The sequence below is a fragment of the Lethenteron reissneri genome, chromosome 21 (assembly GCF_015708825.2).
Source record: "Lethenteron reissneri isolate LAM-NWPU_2019-01 chromosome 21, ASM1570882v1, whole genome shotgun sequence".
NCBI lineage: Eukaryota > Metazoa > Chordata > Hyperoartia > Petromyzontiformes > Petromyzontidae > Lethenteron > Lethenteron reissneri.
Genome location: NC_083799.1, coordinates 1,540,659 through 1,554,308, shown reverse-complemented (window position 1 = coordinate 1,554,308; position 13,650 = coordinate 1,540,659). Strand labels below are relative to the sequence as shown.

The 13,650-nt window shown below is 41.6% G+C and overlaps 1 protein-coding gene across 2 annotated transcripts in view; it reads left to right on the top strand.

Moving 5' to 3' along the window:
• The window catches only part of LOC133345008 (C-type mannose receptor 2-like), a 64,036-nt gene that overhangs the window by 22,634 nt on the left and 27,752 nt on the right, over positions 1–13,650 (top strand). For both annotated transcript variants that reach the window (XM_061555348.1, XM_061555349.1), the window contains 8 exons: positions 689–837; positions 2,667–2,789; positions 5,974–6,089; positions 7,408–7,556; positions 9,063–9,283; positions 10,914–11,056; positions 11,985–12,081; positions 12,622–12,763. In XM_061555348.1, coding sequence (XP_061411332.1) covers positions 689–837; positions 2,667–2,789; positions 5,974–6,089; positions 7,408–7,556; positions 9,063–9,283; positions 10,914–11,056; positions 11,985–12,081; positions 12,622–12,763 — 1,140 coding nt within the window. The remainder of the gene's footprint in view (positions 1–688; positions 838–2,666; positions 2,790–5,973; positions 6,090–7,407; positions 7,557–9,062; positions 9,284–10,913; positions 11,057–11,984; positions 12,082–12,621; positions 12,764–13,650) is intronic.

The window sequence follows — 13,650 nt, the reverse complement described above, 5'->3', positions numbered from 1 at the left end:
ATCTATGGATGTAATGCGCCTTACAAATGCAAATTATTATTGCACCGTACTTCTCTTTTGAGAAAAATTCAATGATAAATCATCCACGTTTATTCAATGCACGAATGTTTTCTCATGCCTACTTGTATGTATTATGAGAAAATGGTTGGTGAAGTGGTGACACTTGTGCCTCACAACAAGAATTGCCTGGTTAGACTCGTGACTCCGATGCATTTCTGTGTGGGGTTTGTATGATCTCCCGACTGTTCTGCATTGGTTTAATTCCAGTTCTCCAGCTTCCTCCCATAGCTAAAACATACACTGTCACTAGCATTGGCCAAATATTCCAATGCTGACAAATGACCTGTAAAAAACTCCATTGCGAGTACACGTAGCATCATCGCCTACGACAACAAGATATTGGGAGGACCTTCCTGAAACAGAGTTCAAAATCAGGCTTTTCTGGCTAAACTTGCATCATAATATTATTATCGTCATTTGTACTCTAACTACCTACATGGATGAAACCCATAATTACAGTACACTTAAAATGTTCCTCCAATATATTAGCATTTGCAACTTTTGAAGAAAAAAAAGATATCCTCTCTTCTCAGAATTCAATGCAAATAAATGACGCAATCTAGAATCACGTAGAGCATGTGCATGATGGGCGAGTGAGTGAGCTTTTCTGCTGCTGCTGCTGCTGCAGATAGTGAAGAGGTGTGGTTGGGTCTTAATGACCTCAAGACGAAGATGGTGTTTGAATGGTCTGACTTCACGCCGGTCACCTTCACGTTCTGGCATCCTCGCCATCCACACAGCCGCCCAGGAGAGGGCTGCGTCTCTCTCTGGGGCAAGGTAACTCAAATGTTTGTAAACGTCCTTGTGTAATATACTTACTCGACATTTATCTCTTGGTTATCTGTGTGCGGAGCATAGTGTGGTCAAGTATTAGTAAAACAACCTCTCATCAGCATGGCTTGAGGAGGTTTTCATCCAGCAGTGGATTGACATATTGATGTAGATAGTTATTATTATCAAAAGTAAAGGAGCCTCAGGCTCCTTTTACAGTAAAACCTTGGATTGCGAGTAACTTGGTCTGCGAGTGTTTTGCAAGACGAGCAAAAATTGTAAATAAATATTAATTTGATAAACGAGCGAGGTCTTGCAATACGAGTAGTACGTGTATACGCTTTGTCTGCCGAGCGTCACGTGATCACAACTGATATACGAGTGCTTTGGATTACAAAGACGTTTCCGGAACGAATTATGGTCGCAATCCAAGGTTTTACTGTACTCGGCATTGCTGTTAGGCAGGTTTGCTGTCTTTACAGCCTTTGTCACTGTCTTTGATCTTTGACAACACACGTATCTCATTTGTCTTCACGGTCATCATCTTCATCATTATAACCACTGTATTTATAGTCATCATCCTTATCAACCATATCTTCACATACATCATTGTCATCTCCATCATATTCATCATCATTGTCATAATGTTTTAAAGTTGCCATCTTTGGCTTTATGCTAGGTGGAGAGCAGTGCAAGCCTCGGCACACATTTCGTTTGTGTGTACATGTGTGAGTCAGACAGAGCCTGATTGGCTGGCTCGATGCATGAGGAGGGAGAGCCTGTTGATAATACACACACAGCTCCAATCCCCGAAGCCGAAGACCTTCCCCACAGCTGCTGCTTGTTTTGCAGGATGTTTTTGCAGAATGGGGCCAAAAAATTCTGCATGAATCAGGCAGAAACGCATTTGCGGAATTTCCAAAAGAGTGTGTAAAACGTTGCATGAATTTGACCTCTTGTATTTGGTACGATGTCTCAGCAAAGGTGTGTTGCAGCATTGTCAGTGATTATTCAACAGCCAAGTAAGAACCTGTGGAATTATACATCGCTTCTGCACAGGGACCTGTATGAAAATATATAAATAAATATTTCTGCTGCAAAGCATCAGAAATAGAATTGAAAACAACTGTTACATATATATTTACAATATCTTACAGTACATAATAGAAACTCCTAAAGTGAACATTCATCTTTATCATTGTTCCATTCAACAAAAATATAAAGTCATGACTGAAATATTTTGGGCCCTATTTTAGTGTTGAAAGAGATGTCCATATATCGTGGATATTTTCAAACAAAACAGCTTTATTCTAACCCCCACTCTACCTAAAATTAAACTTGCAGGAAACAGAGGAGCTTCTTTATTGACAGATGAATTTGGTTATCACATAAATTGATCAGCTGCATTGTTAGACATCAGAAAGTAAATAATGTATTCTCACTAGGTCTTCATATTAATTTGACCGTATATTATATGGTCTGATTCAGCATTTATTTTAGAATCATGACTGAACATACAAATGTATAGGAATACTACAATGGCATGGGGCATACGATTTTAAAGACGCAATCTCCCGTATGAAAGCATAAAGGAACCTGTAAAATGACAATTTAACACTTTAAAGTAATGATATCTTCTCCATCGGTATCAATTCCATAACCATCAGGCAAACACACAGGTGCTTGCTGTGATGAAAGTTTGAATTGCACAATCTGCATGATTATACCACAACATGTTATGATTTTTGCTCTGCATTTCAGCCACTCAGCCAGTGAAGTATTTTGTGTCTGGTGAGCGAGCATTTGCTCTTATTTCTCAAAAATGTGCTTGGCAGGAAGGTCGTTGGAAAGATGGACCATGCGATGCCAAGAAGGCGGCTGTGTGCCGGGCACCGGGAAGTTTGTCAGACGCCCAGCCCGACTCGCAGGAGGGCGGCGGCACAACGGAATGCCCCAAGGTGAGAGATAACGAGAGGGATAACGAGAGAGATGACAAAAGAGATAACGAGAGGGATAACGAGAGAGATGACAAAATGGATAACGAGAAGGTTTTTTTCCTGTAATGGTCGGCTTTTCTCGTAATTTACAGATTTGAAAATGAGAGCCACCTTCACGAGGCAGGCTCTTTTAACATACAAATGAAAAGTTCTGTATACACAACAAATAGCAAGAACATAAATATACAATTCCAAAAATAAATAAAACATTTAATTCCGTTACTTCAAGTGGTAACTTTTCATCGCGTTGCTCCTATATGCATTTCAATATCTTTCTTAGCGTTAGTCTAAAATTAACTCACCTAGATTTTTTTATGTTAATTATCTTGATTTGAAGCTTTCGTGACTGCAGGAATCCATACTCTTTGGTTCTTTCGGTAAAGTCACGTAGGTAGAAAATATAATAGATCACGGCGTTTCGAACGCAACACAAGCGTCCGTCATCAGGTGAGACAACTACAGCAAGAAAATCGCTGAAACTTCAGCATTATTTTTTATACCTACGTGACTTTACCGAAAGAACCAAAGAGTATGTTAATTATCTTGTTTTTTTGCCTGTAATAAGTTTTGGCCTCTCTTTGGCTGTGCGGAAGTGAAACTTCCATCGGACCAAACTTCGATTTAAAGCTTTCGTGACTGCAGGGATTTATCTTCTTGGTTCTTTCAGGAAAGTCATGTAATAAAAATAAAACATAATAATTTTATTATGTTTTATTTTTATTATTTTATTACTTCCCTTCTACGTGACTTTACCAAAAGAACCAAGAAGATTCCATCGCACCAGTTTGTGATCGCTTGCTGTGATGAATTTGTCGCGGGCAGAGACATCTCTGATGACCTGGGGTTTGACCAATCGAATTTAGTCAATGTTCAAGTGTAAGTTATTTGTCTTGGAGCTGTAAGGCAGTTTGATGTGATTCCCAGGATACCTGTTATGAGTTCACTGAACTTGCCCTTATGCTGAGCTGTGGCAGTAGCTAAAATTATTTGCTGCAAGCCAGGAGACCTTGAATAGTTGACACAAAGGGATTCCTTGACCTACTCAATGTTGACATTAAGGGCACTGCAGTTCACACAGGGGTCCTTGCTGAATTTTGTATTGGCACAGCTGGTCTTAGCGCCCCTGTAGTGCGCAGAACAGCATTCTCATCTGCCAGTGCTCACCAGGCTGCTTTTACAATCAAGAGAGGGACTAAAAGCAAATAGGAAGAGTCTGCCAAGGAGATACACACTTTGCCAAGGCTATTTACATCGGCAGTAGAACATATTTGCTTTGAATTTGAGAAATAAACGATTTACGAGGCAGTTTGGACTTGTGTTTGCTTTTAATTGAATCAAGTCAACCGTATCTCAAGAGGCTGTACAGAATAATAGAATTATGGTAAGTCAGGGGGAAAGGAGGCATTCTCTTTGGTTCTTTCGGTAAAGTCACGTAGCTATAAAATAAAATAGATCACGACGTTTCGGGCGCAACACAAGCGTCCGTCATCAGGTGAGAAAGCCATGAAGTTATGAATTGTGAATTATTTAAAAGTTGGGTTATGATTGGTCGTTTCCTAACATAAGTGGCAATGTTCATGACAAGTTGTAAAAGTTTTACACATCTCAACAGATTCGTAGACTATTTAAGATATTACTATGGGAACCTCATTTGTATTATGACTGCAGGTATTGCGGTCTATGCAAACATGACTCCTTGTAAAAAGGTGTCAGTTTTGTTGCCAGATATAAGGGTAAAAAACCAATGATCATATTTAAGATATATTCAACAATGGTGAACTGTTGAACCTCAGCTTTTGAGCCAAATGATTAGTTGTGCTGAATCATTGCAATTTGTACAGAATCCCTACGTATTTCCTTTTTATGGCTATAAAATTAACATTGTTGGATTCCCTCAATGAAATTTGCACTCTGGACAAGAGAGTATATCTCTTACACCACACATCTAATGCCCTTTACATAAAAAATTACAATGATAGTGGGAAATGCTCTTTTTTCTGATTATGATACAAAAACAACTTGATACTAATAGGGCTTTTCCCCTTTTTTCTGGAAACAAAACTGACACCTTTTGCAAGGAATCATGTTTACATTAACCACAATACTTGCAGTTTTTTGGCGTCATCTGGTCGAACACCATGTGAGACTAGGCTATAAGAAAAGCTGTCTCTGGTGTGGACCAATCAGTTTAAAGGACAATGCATAAATTATCAGAGTATTGTTTTTTGTTTGCATTTGACTGCAAATATTGTGGTTAATGTGAACATGATTCCTTGTTAAAGGTGTCAGTTTTGTTGCCAGAAAAAAGGGGAAAACCCCTATTAGTATATTTTTGTACTGGCAAAGGAGGCCTCATGATACAAAAACAACATTTTTAAATGTCACTCACTGCAGAAACCTCATTGATGGTGCAGTGATTCAACAGTGAGTTTGTGCTTGTTCTCAGGGAATATGCACGTAAATACGTGCAAATTATTCACAAAGTATTCATAATCTGTAGGTAACATGCATATCACAGCAATTGCTTTGAATAATACTTGGTGCAGATGAAAACTCTAGAGATGGGAAAGGACACGTAACCTCGACCTACAAGCAGGATGGTTACGAATATAAAAACATAACAGCGCATTCACATGGGTCGTAGAAGAGAAAATGTGCTCATAAACACACGTGTGTGTTCATCCTCACGGTTGCTCTGAACTTAACACAATCCAGATGTGGAAGCATGCCTACAAGTGCCCCCACTCCGAGAGTTGGTCAGAATAGCTTTCCCAGCTCTAAATCCACTCAGGTTGTTCATGGGTTCGGTCTGATGCCATGTTGCGCGTGAATGTGCGTGGTGATGCATCTTTATGCCCCCCACCCCCACCGCATGCACAACCTGAGTGGATTTAGAGCTGGGAAAATTCAATTTCCGTTTTGGATAATGTGCACAGAATATAGGAATGTGGAATTTCCACCACTGGCTCAAGGCTGTAAGTGGAGATAAGCACTGGCCAATGCTCATTTGAGCGATGAAACACTGATGTTTTTAGATGTCAGGTTTCCACATGTTTGTTTTTGATGTTTATTGACTCATGATGGGTTCTTATGTGGCTTCTATGTTTCGATGCGCTTGTAACATAGTTGTGTTTATCACATGTAGGGCTGGGATTTCCACAACGGATTCTGCTACCTCATTGGCGAAGAGCTGACCGACTTCCAGAATGCGTGGACACGCTGTTCCCAGCAGCAGGCCACCTTGGTGTCCGTCATGAGCAGGTTACTTACACCCTCCTGCAGCCTCACTTGGTGTGTGTGCTCACGCATGTGTGTGTTCTCGTCTGCTCATGGCCAGCACCAGTGACAATTACATGAACTGGTCCTGGGCCTACCCTAGGTCGACTCAGCCTCAGATGAGAACCTGGTGTCTTGTGTAAACATTGCCAACTAGGGAGACATAGGCGGCCGGACATGGTGCCGGCCACCCAACCCCTCATGTGATGTGCTGACCTTCATAGGTGCTCACGAACAGCACTTGCCCAATAGTCTGTTTATGCTATACGAGGGATATTTGTCTTTGTCTTTGACCCCTGATCCACCAGGCCACCCTATGGTTTGTCTTGTCTGTGCCACCCTATGGTTTGTCATTTCGGCCCACCTCTATTGAAAGCGAACCCTCTTAAATACCCTGCATTAATGTACGTGTTATTGATGTGTTATTTTGAAATAGTAAATACGTGTGTCTACAATGGACCTGGAATAATTATTTCATAAAAGGTAACCTGGCACTAATCCACAGAATTACGATTTAATGATTACTAGCCCACTTGGCAGTGGTGGTGCTGATGTGGCCTGTGTGCACGCCATGCAGACTCTGCGCACACAGGAGCAGAAGCACGTGTCTTTTTCCCTCTAGATACAAATTTAATACGTTGGAATGTTGAGGCCTGATAGCGAGTTAATGTTCACCAACATGGTAATCATTTGTATGAGGATGTTTTGTTTTCCACGGATTAACGTCGTGTGATTGATATGTTTCTAAGCACAATATCAATGTGTTTTGGTGCTGTTCACAAAAGTACAAACTGGTGTTTACTTCAATGTCTTTGGGTTTCGGTGAGGATACTAATCTCTGGGCTGTCATCTGTGAAGCATTAAGCAGCTCTGTTACCAATATCTGTCCCTCTGCTCCTGTCTCTCCTGTCTCTGTAACATCCATGTGACTCGCCGTATCACTTTACTGGAAACATGCATTCATTTATTTTATTTAGCGTCTGCGTTTTGAGACTGGAATTTGTAGAGTTCTAGCTCGCAGAATTATACCCACTAGATGGATCATTAGCTTCCCCGGGGAGGGGTGGGGGAGACGGGGGTACTGGTGAGAGCCCAGACATGAACATGAACTCTGATCCCCCCCCCCCCTCAAATTATTTACTTAATCGGAGGGCACAGGTCTCCCTCCGAGCAGAACAAAAATGGGAGAAGCTCTGGTTTGTCGTGGCAAACCAATTTAAAACAATCAAACAAAGCAAGATGAATCAATAACTACAGGCCTGACAGTGAAGTTTATGATCTCTGTTTTGTTTTGTTTTTCCAGGTTTGAGCAGGCGTTTGTGAGCAGTCTGGTTGGGCCACGCGTAGGTGACTCATTTTGGACGTCTCTGCGAAACACGGGTGGCTTGGACAGTTTCCGCTGGCTGGGTGGGGAGCACGTGACCTTCACCAACTGGAACCGAAATGAGCCAGGTGTGTGCACACACCTGCTCTGCTGCCACTGCGCGGTCACGATTTATACCATCACCGTCCTCCACATGGGCCTGTGAAGAGCATTTATTAGGCATTCACTTGTGAGCGATTGTAGCCATTATATTGCTTTGCCTGAGAGTTGGTGAATTGCAGATGCACCGCCTTCACTTGGAAAATTGGGGCAGCGTGAAGCTATACAGGCCATGGTTTTGAATTCGTAGCCAACGTCTCGCACAGGAGAGCCTTGATTTTCCACTTGGTTCCGTCGTTTGTGCGAAGACAGTTAAGTGCTGCTGTTGTTTCCGTGGAAGGTGGAAGCCAGGCAGTCTGGTGGTGGGGTCGCTCATCAGGTGTTTGTCGGGCACGTTGCTCAAAGCCCATAAGTTGTTCCATGCCGTTTTGATGCTGATGTTCGCATCACGCAGTAAACGACCTTGAAATGATAACAAATGTCACAGTCCTCGCTATCACTTTGCAGTTCCAGTGCAAAGAATTGTCGTTTCCGTTGTGAATAGAATAGTTTGGTGCACACAATTAATTCGTGCAATGTAGTGGACAAGAAAAAACTGCGTCATGAATTGTGATGTAAAAATTTTTATTCAAATTTTTATTGGACTTTGACCGTTCTTTTTAATTGTTTTTCAGTATATAAACACATCTTCATTTTCTGTAAAGCCCGTGGATATTAATATGCAAGTCTATTCAAAAATAGTTTTTAAATATACACATATTCTTGTGTAGATATCTAAATACTCACAAATAATCCATAGTTTCCCTTTCAATGCAAAATAAAGGCCTTGCCTTGCTATTGCCAAATTTCTATTCAAATGCACTTTTAACATTAACCATTGTCTGATTATGCCACCTCTTATTTGGTTACATGTTCCTGCTTTTGGTTTTATTGTCTTATATCACCGATATCTTATGCACACGTTTATTTTTCATTCCACATTTTTGAACGGCAACAGGTGTGGACATTGATTTATGGGCATTTCTATATTCATTTAGTTATGTCCAGCCGATTTACAGCTCACATTGACTAGTGTGGTGAAGTCACGAAACCCCGACAGCCGACACAAAGGGAAGGCATTATTGTATGTATTGACAAAGGGAAGGAATAAAAAAAATCATGACAAGATAACTGAAATATTCTTGCAAAATGCTGATGGACATTATCATTATTATTTAAAACTCGTTGAAAAAATTTTCTTTTTCACGACTCCTATCTTGGATCCTTCAACTTATTTTAAGCAAGAAGCTTTTATTTCCAGGTTGCTCATTGTGTGTTGACATTTTGTTCTCAATGACAATGTTCCATGCCCTATGTTGTTGCTAACAGTACTCATTGATCCAGTAATTCAGATTCCTTAGCATATTTCTCATGAAAATACTATTTTCCAAAAGTAGCCCATCCTACTTAATTTCTTACTTTCGTATTAGCCACGATGATTATGATGATGTCTTTGTGATGCCAAAGAGTGCATGTGCGCGCATGCTTGTGTGCAGCTCACAGGGGAGAGTGCGTGGTCATGGTGACTGGGGTAGCAGCTGGCCTGTGGGAAGTGCACGACTGCGTCTCGTTCCGTGCCAAGCGCGTGTGCAAGAAAGTGAGCAAGATATCTGGGACAGAGCAAGGGGGCTCCCTCGCGCCGGACCCCACTCCCAGCCTCACCGGGCAGTGCCCACTTCGATGGGATTCCATAGCCACCCTTCCGTACTGCTACAGGGTCGGTAGGCCACTGCACTCACCTACTACCGTTTAACCACATCCGTGTTTTAATCTATAATGTGATCCAACTAACGTGATGGCTGTGTCATTAGACCTCCTTTGCCAGTACCAAAATATAATAATAGGGTTTTTCCCCTTTTTTCTGGCAACAAAACTGAAACCTTTTTACAAGGATTCATGTCTGCATTAACCACAATACTTGCAGTCAAAATGCAAACAAAAACACACTATAATAATATATGCATTGTCCTTGAAACTGATTGGTCCACACCAAGGGACGGCTTTCTTTTGAGCCTCGACCCAATTGGTCGAGCACCAATTGGGTCGAGGCTCAAAAACCCTATTATTATGTGATGGCTGTGGTTATTTTTAGGGAGGAAACTGCTATTATGATAAATTTACATGGAAAATCATCGATATCCGCTTGCAATTTGTTTTGTTTTTTCCCGTCAAATTTGAGTAAAAACCGTCCATCGGTCAACGTGATTCGGCCCGATATCTTTGATTTGCATGCTTACTGATACATTAACATTAAAGTGCCACCCACTGCCCTCATGACAGTCTTCTTTTTAAATTAAGTTCCACCATAATATATGTGATCTCCATTGCAATAGGAGGTAATATACACTGTTTAAAGTGTTCTTTTTTCAGCACATTGCCAATAATTTTTTCTTTTCTGAAATTGATGTAAAGAGCACAGAAAGGGGAATGTGTGGCTCAGAGAACATGTGCAAGTTCAGGGGCCTTTTTTGCCTGGAAGGGATGATGCCTGTGGTCGAGAAAAATATACAATGGGCAATGTTTCAAGCTATGGACCTTCTTCGTCGCTTGAAACATATATTTTCCTTTAAAAACAGTGTTAGTGACGAACATATTGAGTTGTTTGTGCTTATGTAGCACTGCCACCGCAGTATCACAAGTACATTTTGCTTAAGTCACCCAGTTACCTTATTGTAGTTGAAACACTGTTAACCAGGGTGAATCTCAATACTCTTCAGAAATATATCCTTTGATGCTTCGATGCAGTGCTTGCATTCTAAAATGGATGGGTGGCTGCTTGCCCGGAAGTGTGAAGGAGGTCGCAAGTCTTAGGCGCGCTGTTTGCCTTGGTGCGGTTTCGCGCGAAGCTGCTCTCAGGGCAGCTGTATTGTTGGTTTTCACATCTGAGCATGGATCAGAAAAGGGCTTCCAGAGTTGGATACGCATACTGCCACACACCGGCTGGATTAAAGCCCTGCTTAGGATCTTAATTTGAGGGTTCTCCTAAAATAGGTGTTCGCTCACAGCACGTGAAGCTCCAGCAGTCTTATTCTTGGTTCTTTTGGTAAAGTCGCATAGAAGGGAAATAATGAAATAATACAAATTAAACATAATAAAATTATCACGACGTTTCAGCCACAACGCAAGCAGCCGTCCTCAGGTGAAGGACGGCTGCTTGCGTTGTGGCCGAAACGTCGTGAGAATTTAATTATGTTTAATTTTCATTATTTTATTATTTCCCTTCTACGTGACTTTACCGAAAGAACCAATAATATGAATCCCTGCAGTCACGAAAGCTTTAAATCGAAAGATCTCCAGCAGTCTGTTAAGGTTATACGTGGGTCCTTTGTCTTCATTTTTGTCTGCAGTTGCTGCACTTTGCAGATGCGGGGAACATGAAGTCATGGGAGGAAGCGGAGGGGTATTGCCGAGAGCTGGGGGCCACACTGCTGAGCCTGAGGGACCCAGCTGAGGGTCGAGCCGTCTCCACGCTCATCCGTGGCCTCCTGGGGTACGCGGTGCACCGCAGGGTGACATTGTCAGAAGCACGGCGGCGCGCGGACATTCACTAACACGTAGGAGTTCTGTATATACCACTGAAGATACCAGTGCATTGAAATACGAGATAAATTACGTGTGAAATGTAAAGAATACACAGCTCTGTATGTATGTTGAACTTCTTTTGCACCATATGTAGCCAACCATGCTAATTTTAGTGCAGGGGAAGGACAACAAACTGAACACGAAAAGCAGTTCTAAAGAAACGAGTTTTCAATCTCGACTTAAAAGTGCATAGCTCCAGTGGCTTCCTAATATCCGATGGAAAAGCGTTCCAGACGGCCTCAGAAGTGCATCTAAAAGAATGCGATATAGTGACCGCCTTTGTGAAGACAGTCATTATCATCTTCATAGTCATCATGACCTTCAGGTGGGGCGAGGACAAGTGGAGGACAGGGTGGTTGGGCATGTCCGTGGCTGCTGTGAAATTCCATGGTTTGTGAAATTCTGTGACTGTCGGCCCCATGGAGGACACACAGATATGCTCCCACTCCAGTAAGAAGTTGGAGTTGCTCGCATTGAAATCCGAACCTTGCCTCTTCAGTCTTGCCTTTCTTGTCTCGCAAGATTTGTGGGATTTGCCCGCACTTGCTTTTCCAATGGCTGTCGAGCCCACGCTGGCCCGTGACCTATTTGCTTGATCCACTGTGGCAACAGGCACACTCTACTTGGAATGTGTGGGAGCATTTATAAACTGTGCTGCTGACATAGACTAGCTTTCATCACCATTTATGCATATCTTCACGATGTCAATAGAGCTGAACAAACACACCCTACCATGCCAAGCTAAGTTGTGCAGACTTTTTCTTAAGTTGTCGTTTATCTCCATATGGCATCTCCCCTTCTCCATTATCAACCTCTTCCCACACTGTATTCCTCAGAGAATCTGGAGAACAAAACGAGCGGTGGCTCTGGATTGGACTGAATAGCCGCAATCCGGGACTTATCAAATCATGGAAATGGAGTGATGGCACTGCAGTAAGTGGCAGTCACGTCACCCTACCTCGCACACGTAGAGACATATATTTTATCTCAGAATGGTATACAACAGCGGTAGGAGAAGGAAAGTGGCAAGTGTGCATCGGTGTAATTACATGTTCACATGTATTCTATTACTATTTTGGTTTTTGATGAAACACCAAACACGTACATATGTATTTTAAACTTCTTTCGCACCATATTCTTGGTTCTTTCGGTAACGTCACGTAGAAGGGAAATAATAAAATAATAAAAATATAAAACAATAAAATGCTCACGACGTTTCGACTGCAACACAAGCAATCATCATCAGGTGTGAAATCCACAGCAAGAAAATTTGAAAAAAAATGTGTGAATTTTTTTATTTTTTCCCTTCTACGTGACTTTACCGAAAGAACCAAGAATATGAATCCGTGCAGTCACGAAAGCTTTAAATCTAAATTTATTTCGCACCGTACTTAGCCAACCACCACTAATCGGAGGTGCAGAAAGGACAACAAACCAAACACAAAAAAAAGCAGTTGCTCTCTCTGGCTTTAGCTGTCGTTCTCGGATTTTGAAGAGGGCCATGCGGAGGACGACGAGGCTGTGCGGGATTGCGCCGCGTTGGGCTCGCGGGGGAAGCAGTGGCGCAAGCTGCGGTGCGACACGCGCCTCGAGTGGATTTGCAAGATTCCCAGAGGTCGGGTCTCTTGAAGCGCCGACAACGCGACACTGGCATGCACACCGCAGCCTTCCACATATCCACGCTCCGCCACTTACCTGAAACCCTTTGGTTTTTAAAGAAAAAAAAATCGAGTGAAAAAAACATTAAAAATGTTAAGTATAAAAAAAGTAATACCAGTAGCTTTCGCTACTGGTATTATCCATAATAGAGGTTTTTGGGTTAGATCGCGTAAATATAAACGTGTCGTTAAACCCGCCACCACCCGACATAGTCAATTAGTAAGGTGTGTCAGGTAAACAAAATATGTCAATTCGTTACGAGTTGAGCACAGCACTGTGTTGGAGAGTAAACCCACAACATTTACCATTCGAGTACGACGTTTCGCCGGTAAATACAAATAAAAGTGTGGGTACAGGATATACTGCAACGTATAAATGGCTATATATGACATGCCCCAATGCAATAATGTTGCTGCAAATTTACCTTGAACATTCTAGACGACAACAAACATGCTTAAACACTTTGTCGGACAAAGAATTACACATTGAGGGAGGAAATGTATTATGCTAAAATTAAGTGAATATCCACGTTATGGATCTGCACTTTTAATGGAAAATGTAATGTTTAGAATATAGGAAATTACCGTAATCGCCATACAGTAATAAACATTAGCATTAAAAGTACAGGTTACACTAAGCATTGTTGAGAATTATATTTTATGAGTCCATTGTCAATGGACAAGAGTTACAGAAAACAGTCCTATGTGTGTTTAAATTATAGCATAATAGGTGGAGTATCAATCAGGCATAGTAACGTAAGTTAATGTTTTTTAGATTCCATCTATCGACTGTCCCAGACCTCATTAGAGTTTGAAAAAAATAAAACACACCATCCTCTATGCA